The sequence below is a fragment of the Poecilia reticulata genome, linkage group LG7 (assembly GCF_000633615.1).
Source record: "Poecilia reticulata strain Guanapo linkage group LG7, Guppy_female_1.0+MT, whole genome shotgun sequence".
Taxonomy (NCBI): domain Eukaryota; kingdom Metazoa; phylum Chordata; class Actinopteri; order Cyprinodontiformes; family Poeciliidae; genus Poecilia; species Poecilia reticulata.
The window spans coordinates 24613282-24625592 of record NC_024337.1 but is presented as its reverse complement, the minus strand read 5'-3'; the positions used below and the strand labels follow the sequence as shown (position 1 = coordinate 24625592).

At 40.2% G+C, this 12311-nt stretch overlaps 1 protein-coding gene across 1 annotated transcript in view; it reads left to right on the top strand.

The window, feature by feature from the left end:
* Positions 1-10992, top strand: part of LOC103467463 (NUAK family SNF1-like kinase 1) — a 12591-nt gene extending 1599 nt beyond the window's left edge. The window contains exons 2-7 of the mRNA XM_008413866.2: positions 3296-3416; positions 4279-4430; positions 5597-5662; positions 7584-7703; positions 8560-8692; positions 8800-10992. Of these exons, the coding sequence (XP_008412088.1) occupies positions 3296-3416; positions 4279-4430; positions 5597-5662; positions 7584-7703; positions 8560-8692; positions 8800-9935 (1728 nt within the window). The 3' untranslated portion in view covers positions 9936-10992. The remainder of the gene's footprint in view (positions 1-3295; positions 3417-4278; positions 4431-5596; positions 5663-7583; positions 7704-8559; positions 8693-8799) is intronic.
* The last annotated feature ends 1319 nt before the right edge of the window (positions 10993-12311 follow it).

Genomic DNA, 12311 nt, shown 5'->3' with positions numbered 1-12311 from the left:
TGTGTGTGTGTGTGTGTGTGTGTGTGTGCGTGCGTGCGTGTGTGTGTGTGTGTGTGTGCGTGTGTGTGTGAACAGGGTGAGAGGGTTTGTTGGGACATGGGGAAAATGCAGAATTCCTTGTGCCATTAGCCAGCGCATACCAAGGATTTTTTTGAAACAAAACGGACATTATTTTTGGAAACAAGGCTAAGGGGCCGTTGTTTGAGCTCAGCAAAAAGGGCAGAAGGAGAGGAGGAGAAGGTAGAGGAGCGTTTTAGAGCAAATTGAAGATGAGACGGTGGTTTTAGATTTGGGATCAGAATTACCAACGTGAAAGAAACATCACAGGATTGGAACAAAACTAATTCAAAGACAAAAAAATGAAGGATTCGGATTAAGATTTGGCTAATTATAAATGTGTCTGATATGTTTTATTCCTTAATACACAATTGTATCAGATGTTTACAGGTCCTAAGTTGTAATGCAGTATTTAAAAAAGAAAAACAACAGTTCTGTTTTGCATTATCTTGCAGGACCATTGTCTTTACACCAAACAGAGGCTTGGAAAAATTGTTTATAATTATTGTATGTTCCAACATGTTAGAACAACGGACATGAATGTATTTTGATAGGTTTGACCAGCAGAAAAATGGTCATCATTTTTGATGAAAAAGTTAAATTATACATGCTTTACATTTTTCTAAATGAAGAGAAACGTGAAAAGTGCATTGTGTTCAGCACCCGAGTGATTCTGCAAATTAATAAAAACACCGTAACCACAGCTGCAGGTATTATATCAAGTCTTGAAAAGTTCACTTCCAGAATAGTTCTGCTTTTAACACTGTGATCTTCCCACCAACTCTTTTTCAATGTCTGATTTTCCCTACATGACTTGGAGCAAACTGCAAATCCAACTTCTTCAGGTTTTCAAATCGCGAAAGAAGAACATGGCAAAAAGGATCTCCACATTTACCACTAATTGCATTATGTATTTTTTTTGTTTGTTTGTTTTCTCCATGTGAACACCTCGGCATATTTTAATAGAATCCCAAAGCCAAATCCTCTGCATCCACCCTGAGTGAGATGATGAAGACCTATTTCCTTTAGTGTCAAATTACTACAGTGTGTCTGTCTTGGTCCAGATCCCTGTAAGCAGCACATAGCACAGTTTGTAATTGTTGGCTATGAAAGGAACAGCTTAAGGCTCTGTGTTTAGCCGAGCCCTGAGGTCCAGGGTCTGTTTGGCAACGCTCCCGTCTAATCCCACAGCTAAATCTTACGCAGATGCTTTAGTGACTCTTGGGATGCATATGTGTGCCTCTCCATGTATGTCCATGTCAGGAAATCTTAGACTTCAGTAATGACTTGACGCACAATCACTCAAAAAACCATGTCAATTTTTCAGCCTCCTGCAGAGAAGGGAAAGGAGGATGGGGCTGTAAACTCCTGTTACTCTCACCCCGAAATAGCCTCTGGGTTTCTACCTCTTTTGCTCTCACTTCAAGCACAACCCTGATCAGCTCTTGGTGACTCATGCAAGTGGCAGCTTATGTTTCCTGCATTTGTGAAGCAGCGATTTTAATCTCAGAATTTGTCACTCAGCTCATTATATGGAAGAACAATGAGGCGCAGCGGTGCTTCTGATATCTGCACACAGCAGAGTGAGCTCATACAAGCGCACACATTCTCAATCTCCCCCTATTGAAACTTGTCGAAAAGGGGTGAGCAATGCCTTCTTTATGCACATTTTCAGTGGCTAATGCTGACAGCAAAACACAACTTGTTATTGCTCTGTAATTTGTCCTGCTCTGTCCTTCACATTTTTGCTTAATTTGATTCAGTATCTCATTTCAGCCATCCATTTGCTTTGTGTAATTTCCTACTAGATATACTGTGACAACAAAACACACCTGGGTAACGAAGTATAGATTTTCACTGCCGGATTTCACAAAAACAGAGTTTTTATAGACACACAAGAAAACTGACAATCCTCTTCACAAATCACTTCCATGTGTTTTATTGTTGACAAATCTTCCTGCTATCCATGCAGTGTTTTCCCATACTGTGGAACAAACACCTCCAAAAATAAGTGTCCGTGGAAACTTGTTTTTGGAAGGAGAGACTCTATCTTAATTAAATATTGATTTACAATAATTTAGGAAAACGAATGCAAAAAAAAAAAACACACACACACACACATTGCTTTACAAGTAACAAATTATATCTGAAGTAAGTTTGATTGATTTCACACACAAAAAAAAATCTGTCTATTGCATTTAAATGGTGAAAAAAAGGACTTCAACTAATGAATTCCACTTGTCACACTATTCTCTTTCTTTCCTCTTGTTGCTCTGGCTATTCAGGTCAGCAAATCACTAGCTAGCCAACACTGGACAAGTGCCATTCAGCTGATAACTGCTCAGCATGGACTGCAGACTGCAGCCCAGCAATGGCGACTTCACTTCAGCACAAAGTCTCAGCTAATGTGGGAAAATGTCTCTGTCTCTAGTTTGACCGTCGAAAATGCCAAGCATTCCCAAAAAGCAGCAATTTCCCTTCATTACATAGCTTCCTCATCAATTATGGAAGGTCAGGCCACTCGCAGGAATTCAGCGGCTTGTGTTCGCCTTGCACGACTGCAGCTAACGGAGCGTGTGAATCGTGTCTTCCCGTTGTCCCGTAGACATTTTTTCAGCAGCTGAGAATGCTATGGCAGTGACCTTGGAAAGGAGGGGTCTAGTTCAAACATGAGGACGCTCAGGGGGCCGATGTGTCGTCTGTGTGTTTAAATGTCAGCTCTGTTTGTGCACTTCCTGTGGTGTGTATTAATCTAAAGTTCAATTCTGACGTCCGCTCTTTGCTCCTCTCCTTCGTGCTATTTCTGTAAGAGTTCCTCTATCCGGAGAGGTTTAGTGGCTCGTGTTGGGGGAGATCTGTGGTGGTGCTCCTGTATGTGTGGATTCAGGAGGTTTGGGGGGGCGTCTGCATTGGGGTACAGCCTGTGCCTGGGATTAAAGAAGAGGAGTGCTAACTCCACAGCTGTCAACCTTCTGCTTCTGAGCGCGCTCGCTTCCCTGGACAGCAGCCTCTAAAACCAACATAATCACCTCTAATATCCACAGATTTTATTTGTGCAAGAGAGTGTGTATATCTGTGCTTCTAGTATGCACATAAGCTTATACTGATTTTCAGAAGTTAAAGGAAAAATGAACCGTATCACCCAGCTTCCCATGTGGTTCCTCCAGAACAAGCTTTCCAGAGATGAAATTCATTTTGAATATTTTTTTTATACTCAGTTGTATGTTTTCATTCCCAGGTGGCAATCAAGTCGATCCGAAAAGAACGCATCACCGACGATCTGGATCGGATTCACATCCAGAGAGAGATTGAGATCACCTCCTCACTCCGACACTCCAACATCATACGCTTCCTTGAGGGTAAGGCCGTGTTGCATAAGCAGAGGGAGGCGTAAAAATCACGTATTCAAGTCACAGTTACTCAGTTCACATAGATATTTTCTCGTCATTGTTACTCATGTTCATTGTTCTTGAAGACAAAAACAACAATAACTAAGATTGATCTGTTTGTCTAGTGATTTAGATGGCTTCCTGAACTGCCCATTTAAAAGAGCTTTTTTTTCCCAATATGGCTTAAATTGCATCAACACTTATTATTACTGTATGACTTTATTGACTTTATCTGGCGCGCATAATTTCTCCATATTTTTCCATAATGCGCAAAATCCACCTGAAAATTGACCCAAATGGATCTAGATAGTTTTTAAAATTTCTACATTTAGAACTCTGCAGAGCTGAGTATCATGACAAATAGCACAGTAAATTAACGTTTAAAGGTTGACACACCCTTTTTCTGAGCATTTTGCATCTATTATCCATAGTTGAAATTAAATTTCATTGATATTTGACTGCACAAATCATCGGAGTGAAAAAAAAGGGGGGTTTTCATCCTTGGTTTTAACAAGCCCATGAAAATTAATCTAAAAAACATTTTGTCCATCCATCTAGAATCTAGATGGATGGATCTAGATGGATATAGAATCTAGATGGATGGACAAAATCTTTTTTAGATTAATTTTAAATCCAGTTTTTTGTGTGAACCCACAGGTCAACAGAAATATCTACAGTAAACTCAGTTAATTTCTATATTTACTGTAAAAAAAAAATCAAATTGGGTCTGAGAACTCCCCTAATTTAAGTCCTGAAAAGTCTGGAATTAGATCATGAAAAATATGTGGAAACCCCTGCCTGTAAAAACCTTTCTTGCGTGCTGTGTTGACAGTTTTCGAGAGCCGGGATAAGATTGTGATAGTGATGGAGTACGCCAGCAGAGGGGAGCTGTACGACTACATACAGGAGAGGAAGCGACTGCCGGAAACAGAAGCCAGAAGCATCTTCAGGCAGATTGCTTCTGCCGTCCACTACTGCCACAAGGTCAGACACGCATACGCTCCTCAGATGTGCCACAGAAACTGAGTATAAACTGGGGCAACACATGAACACACGTGCCGAGTATTCAGCTGAGCGTCAGTAAATACTGTAATGCTAAATCCACTAAATCCTAATCATAATACTGTGCTGAAACCTGACTTTAGTTTCAGATCTCTCTGGTTTTGGAGCACATTAGGCTCTGATTGCTGTTCGCAGTCACATATTTACATATTCACCGACCTCCTTTATGAACTGGCGAGGAACCAAATCCTTCTTTTCTGTTGTTGATGTCAACATTAAATTAGCAGCTTTGCCAAAAAAAAAGCAGGAATTACCAGGGAAATGCCTAAATCCGGTTAACACACAGCAGCGGCTAGCGAGGAGTTGTGCCTGATAGTCAGCTGAGCTGGAAGTAACAAATATGGTTTGTTACTTGTTGATTTTTCACGAATTCAACATGTTAAACTCAAATTAAAATCCAAGCTCCTACAGTTTGGAGGGAGGAGGAAATTTGTCCTGCTGCTCCTGAGTATACTCTTAAAATAGAAACAAATGTTCTGGCATGAATGAATAATTGAATGTGCCACAGAAGTATGCAGGGCACACCGAGGTATTTACAGCACTTCCAGAGTTTTCTGTTACATAAAACGAGCCATGGTGAAAATAAGGATAAACCGATTTATCAAATATACCAGTTTTGTTTTTGTATGTTCACGAGAACAATAACATTTATAGCAATAAACTTGCACAAAGACTTTGACTATGTGCAGAAAACACATTCTGGAGACACGGGTCATTTCCTTCACAAAAGTGGACCAAAGAGGATGAAATTAATGAAAGAATGGAGTCTCTGAGTTTCTTTGCGTCACTCCACTTCCTGGGTGGTCATACATATCTATTGAGGCCTTGTCTTTTCCTGTGAATCCCTGCCAAATCGGTATCTATGGAAACACTCAATCCTTCAACAAACCTTTCCTCCTAAAGGAGCTGAACGTTTTTTTGGTTTTTTTTGCCTCCGATTTTCCAGACTCCACATGTCTCCTGACTTGTTGGCACCAGTCAGGAGATTGAGTCATCGGCCGATAAAAAAAAAAAAAGCCCAAACTAATTATTTCTCTGCCTGATAACCTTCCTCAACGTTCTCGTGTTCTGTCTCCGCTCTCTTGCAGAATGGTGTCGTACATCGAGACCTTAAGCTGGAGAACATCCTTTTAGATCAAGATTTAAATGTAAAGGTAAGGCTAAGCAAATCCAGCAAATCATATTTGGAAAAACATCATTAAGTCGAAAAAAGGTGAACATTCTGAACATATATGTAAAGACTTTATCCCCACGGTAAAGACAATGGTATTTTTATATTATCCCCACCGAACCCCGATAAACATTGTGCAGAGTCTTATAAAGTTACCCAGGGGATGTTTTCTTGCCTTGCCTGGACGTTACTGGCCTTATATGGGCGCTGTTCATGGCCAAAGGGGAACGCAAAGAATCCAGCAGCAATCTGGGCAGACAGTTAAAAAAATGTAAAAAAAAAAAAAAAAAAGCAGTATGTGCAGACTTCCCAGCAGTTCTTCATTCATTACTTACCCAACCTAAACAAGCTCACCACACTGACCTCTCAGCAGCATGTGCTGCAGGAAATGACCAACACTCATGTGTTTGTCTTATGTCTGCACAATAGAAAAAATGCTTAATAATGGCATGAGTAAGAAAACAGGAACATTGAGGCATGTTTTAAATAACTTTGAGTCTGGGTCAGTTTAGACTGCTGTGTGCTTTGCTGTGTCTGACTGCAGTGAATACTTCAGGAAAATTAGCAAATTATGATGACAATTGATCACTTTCGCTGAGTGAAAGTGAAAGAAGAAAACTTTCCAGAGCAAGTAACATTTCCGAACAACCTGGTTGAAGCTCATCAAAGTTTTAATACAGACCCATTCAATAAATTAGAATATTATTGAAAAGGTTTGTTCATTTTAATAAGCCTATCACCAAATGAAACATATTATATAAATGAGTTCAAAGACTTGCATTTTAACATCTGTGTTTCTCTTAATCATAATGATTTTCTGCTCAAAGCTAACAAAAACACAACATTTAAGGTTAAAATATTACATCAGACCAATGACAAAATAGATATGTGGTTTGAAAAACTTAATACCTGCTTAAATGTCGTTATTTATCAAAAGGTACTTTTAATCTGACAAGCAAGAGTCATCAGGACATAGATCTAATTTACTGAATTTGACAGTATGTTGACATATCACATTAAACCTCACATTGGCCTAAATGTGCAATCAATAACACTTTAATGTATATGTTACTGCAGACAAAACAGCAAAGTACATATGGTTCAAAGTTTTGATATACTGCTCAGGTTTTCGTATTTTGCAGAGCTTCATTTCTAATATTTTTACGTTGGCATTGAGCTGGTTCTTTTGGTCTTTCTAATGTTTCCTTCATCTGTTAATAAACTTTGGCATCACGTTAAGCCATCTGAGACGTCTAAAACCCAGATGGAACAAGTGAAGGAACGTTATGACCATGCATCACAAACACACACTAAACACACACTGCTATTGCCACTGTATAAATAAATAAAGACCACAGAGTTACGTTGTATACACAATGTCACCTTCTGTATTTAGGTCTCTGTTGTTGTGATGGAAAAAATGTTGCCATGTATTTTTAACACCAGAGCTTGTGACAGTGGGCTGGTGTGCATGTTAATAATCTCTTCAGATAGAGTCGGGGCACCGTGTGTGTGGTTATGTCTCCTCGCAGCCCGGATGAGTGGTTGTTCCGTTACGTAAGCGTGCAAGCAGCGCCAGGCTGATGTTTTTGGCTCTTCCTCTTTCCCTGCTCGCACATTAACTGACAAAAATCTTCGCGGGGCTATTTTTGGACCATTTAAAATAGCTGTGAGTTGTTGTGCTTTCAGTGCACGACTCCAAATTCGCAGAGAATAGTCACTGAAAAGGAATCCAGATTCCAGGATGTGAGGGGTAGTTTGAATGTTTGGCAATGTGTACACTCGAGCAGAAAGTTTGCGTTTTTATAATGTTATTGTGTTTATTGTCTATGTCGTATAGGAGGGAGGAAAATAAACTGCTATAATCCGAATCTGTTGTTTTGTTTGCCGTCTTCTCTCTGCAGCTCGCCGATTTTGGCCTTTCCAATAATTTCCAGACGGGCTCCCTGCTGCAGACCTACTGTGGAAGTCCTCTCTATGCTGCTCCAGAGATAGTCAAGGGGCTGCCGTACACCGGACCAGAGGTGGGTCAGTCAACACGGTGGCCTAAAACACCGATTACACTGGGAATGTAGACTGGGAGTGTAATTTCTGTAGGATAGATAAAAATATTGTTTGAATTTTGGGATTTCTAAATGCTCTAAAGCATTTTAGAGTGTTTTTAGAAATAGTTTCCCCGTCACTACCTCTTATGGCAGCAAATCACTTTCGATTTCATCAATCTCATCATGGATAGGATCCCAATTATAGATCTTCCAGATATCTTCCTGAACAGCCTTAGTTCTGCCTTTTTTCTTTCTGATTTTTAGTTATATGTGAATAGAATGTGTAGATTGTGTATATGTTTGTTCTTCCACATATGTGGTTATATCATTTTTCAGATACTTCACTGACAGTGAATCGCTCAATATCCTCTATGCGTAATAATACTTCCCAGTTTCCTTCAGTCACATCCCTTGTCTTTCTTCCTGTTGTGTTATTTCCTTCTCTGCTCTACGTCAGCTTTTGTTGTTCCACCGGATTTCCTGCTCGAGCATAACTTAAGTTTACGTGAATAACTTCATTGCATTGTTACTTTCCATCTGTTCTGCATTCTGTGTTTCGTCTGCGTTTTGCTGCTGTTAGCCTGCATTTTATGATAAAAATCACAGCAGCCTTAGGTTTGAATAAAAAGTTTGTGTGCAGGTTTATTTGTCAGAATGCACCCACTGAAAGTGATCTCTCCAAATAGATAATAAAAAATATGAACTCACAAGCAAACCCTTTACAAAGATCAATGCCAAAACATATTTCTTTGCTTTGATATTTCTCGCAGTGTTGAAGTTTCATAAAGCTCACTGTTTTAATTGAAGACGTTATTTTACTCTTGTTGCGTGTCAGGTGGACTGCTGGGCTCTCGGGGTGCTGCTGTATGCGCTAGTCTATAGCAGTATGCCTTTTGATGGGGCCAATCACAAAAAACTGACTGAGCAGATCAGCCAAGGCTGCTACTGCAGACCCAACCCGCCTTCAGGTAAATCAATAAAACGTTCACCTCCAATAAAAACGTCTTTATGCCGTATCGGGTGTGATTGCTTTGTGTTAAGCCTCTTTAAATAGCTGTTGATCTTTTCCTCCCAGACGCCTGTGCCCTCATCGACTGGCTGCTGACGGTACGTGCAGATGAGAGGGCCACGATAGAGGATGTAGCCCACCACTGGTGGGTAAACTGGGGCTACGATGAGAGTGTATGTGACTGCCCCACGGCTCCGCACCAAGAATGCCCTTCCCCCTTGCTGGCCCGCTACATCGACTGGCAGAATCAGGTCGGCAAAGCTGGCGAAATGACATCTGACCCTGGAAGCAGGACTTCGGACTCCTCCTGTCGTCCTCAGCTGACATCAAACTCGTTTTACTTCAGTTTACCTTTAAAAAATGACTGTGGAGGAGGAGCAAGGGTCCGTGGAGGGGCTTCAAACCTCAGAAAGTCACGCAAGGAGAATGCAATTCCACAGACCGCCATGGGAGCCTGCACTGATGTCGGTTCAGCAGCTGTGTCTCCGGCTCCGGTGGCCACTTCCACCCCAGAAAGAAGAAAACCCAAAGGCATACTGAAGCACCAGAGGAGTTTAGATTCAGTCTTCCACAACTCTCCAAAGGAAAACTCTTCCTCCCAGACGTGCAACACTCTCCCTCACCCGCATCGGACGCACACACTTATTCACACGCGTGTCGATGTCTTGTCTAAAACCCTTCCTCACCCGCCTACGTTCAGTCAGCCTTCTTCTAAGATGCCAAAGAAAGGAATACTAAAGAGTCGGGGGTCGGGTTATAACTTAGCCCCTGATCGGAGTTGTTCTGGAGAAAGAGTGCAAGAGAGCGATGCAGGTCAGTCAGGTTCCCACAAGACTTTCCCAGCTGCAGAAGAGAGTCCCAACATGCGAACAGAGGCAGTAAGGAGGCGGAAAGGCATTCTGAAACGTAACGGCAAGTTCTCCCGCAGTCTGGATCTTCCTGACAATCCCAATTCACCTGACTGTTTGGCACCTGCAATATTCCCCGAGTCCCTCCAGCAGCTCCTGCGGCCCTCGGGGGACACTGAGGGCCGACGCAGCCGCCCCTCCAGTGTGGTCAGCGAGGACAGCCTCTTCTCCTCTGATTCCTTTGATTTGCTGGACCTCAGCACTCAGTCACAACCCAGGATTTTCTCCAGCGCCGGCAGCTGTGAAGAGAACGAGGCGGACGAGTTTAAAGGAGACAAGAAAGGACAGAAGTAAGAAATTGACGGATCTGTGATACTGTGATAACAAGTACCTGTTGTGTTGAAAAGAGTGAAGGATCCTGACCTCTGGAACACGGCAACTGTTGACATTAACTGGGAATGTGAAGCATAATTCGTGACTGTATTTGCACCTACAAGCACATGACCAAGGGGCTCCACCACCCGCCTCTGAGATCAGATCTGCTCACTTTGATGTCGTCTGCACAGTGTAACATCACCTGCTTTACACAATGCATGGGAACTAGAAATGTGAGGACAAACAAAATGTTAGTTTTTAAACGTTTTTTCAAAAACACAAGTTATCTCTACGTGCATAGTTCAGATATTTGTTTACAGTGATAACCCTTTGTGATGTCCGCAACTCAGCATATTTATGTGACAGTATTTGCAATTGATCTAATTAGCTTTTTTTTTTTTTATTTCAGATGCAAATATTAACTGAACTGACTTTTGTCTAATATTTTATTCACAAAATTGTTTTTTATTTTATGAGCCTTATATAAAATTAACCGACTCTGGCATATTAGGATATTTTATTAAGCAGATTTAAGGGCACTTTGTTGTTTCTGTGGAAAACGTTGCCTTATTAAAGCTAGGTTTCACCAGGTTTTAATCTAATATTTCTTCATGTGCAATTCTGCTCACAAGATATGTTTCGACGGGAAGAATTAGAGATTCATTCGTGACAAGAGCCAGGTGTTTGGCTACTCTGACGTGAGTTAAGGGCAATTTATGTTTTATTTTGTGTGGAAATACTAAATAAGAAGATGAATTCAGCAGTAAAAGTAGTTCTGATGCCTTTAACACCTGTATTTATTCCTCACAGTGTTGACTGTGTGCAATTTGCTCATTTGTACCCGAACAGATTGAGTTGCAGATTTATTTTTATTGTTTTATGTTGTTTTTTTTTTTGCTGTAACCACACTTGTGCTGCTGTGGATGTTTCAGGTGATCTGTGCAAAAAGATGTGCTTTATTAAAAAAATAAGGATATTCCTTGTATTGAACTATTTTATACTTGTTCTGCAACAGTTAATAAATTATTTGAATCAATACGTTGTCAAACTTTAATGTTTTTTTCTGGTGAGAAAGAAAAAAGCACAAATCTGAACAAGAACTTGTGCCATTTTAAAAACACCTGCACCAAGCTCATTATAATAAATCATAGCATAATGCAATTAAAGGAACATTACAATAAAACATCAAACCTCTCAATTACCTTTTACTATTTACTTTCCAGTTCTTGTGTCCCGAGAAAAACTGGTGCTGCTCAACAGACTGGCTTCATTACGGCTTTTGTTTTTGAGCAAAAATAGTTTTTCTAGAGGAAAAACAGTACAGGTTGCTGACATTTTTGGTCATTTATTTAAGGAGAAAAAACAAATCAAATGTAAAACTGCTTGGAAAAAAAGCCGCCAGCCTTTAACGACGATGGATATATTTTTCCTCTTTCGTTGAAAATATTCTCATAAGTCTCCCCTTTGGGGTCTATGCAATATTTTAAAGTGTCTTAAAATGCTTTCAATTTAATTATCTTATGAGTAGGCCACAAGGCGCTAAATATGTTCATATTTTCCGTGCCATGTCACAAAATGCTTGTAACTTTGTGCATTTCTTTTTGTGAAACACACCGGTGGCAGTAATTTGTTCCATGATTTGTAGTTCAAGCTGGGTTGTTTGGGTGTTACGCAGTGATAAAACTGCAACCCCTGCGGAGCGGGGAAGCAATAAAATACATCAACAGGAATCCACTGCCAGACTTTCAGTCTCCTTGCTGACCTGCAAAATAAATCTGCTCACTAAACCAGCTTAAAATGTTATGTTTAGATGATTAAAATCAAATCATTATTTCTTATTATATTACTCACTGCAAGTTTCTTCTTCATGAAAAGATGCGTACATTAGTATAATATTCACTTTTATAATAAACAGCTAAAATCTTTTGACAATAGCTGATGAATGAAGTTTTATATACGCTGATAAAGGAACTGAAGTTAGGGATCCCAGGTTAAACAGCATTTTGTCTTCCATGTTACAGTTTTGCTCATACGGCCACAAAATGTTGCTGATTACTAATTACTTCCTTCTTTTTTGTTGTTGTATTTTATTATTTTTCGTTTCTTTTCATAATTAATCAATATTAATAGTTGTTGTCTTGTTTTGACAGTGTAAATCCAGCTTAATGTTACAAGTTGAAAACCTTGTGACATTAAATAAACATACTCCGTCGATGCTTAGAGGAGAACGGCTGAAGTTTTTAAGCACTGAGGAGCCTGTCTAATCTGGATGACAACCTCTCAAAGTGGCACGGATTGTGGACGAATGATTATAAAAATGTTGAACTATTGCAAATATCTGCAGTAATGACAAAT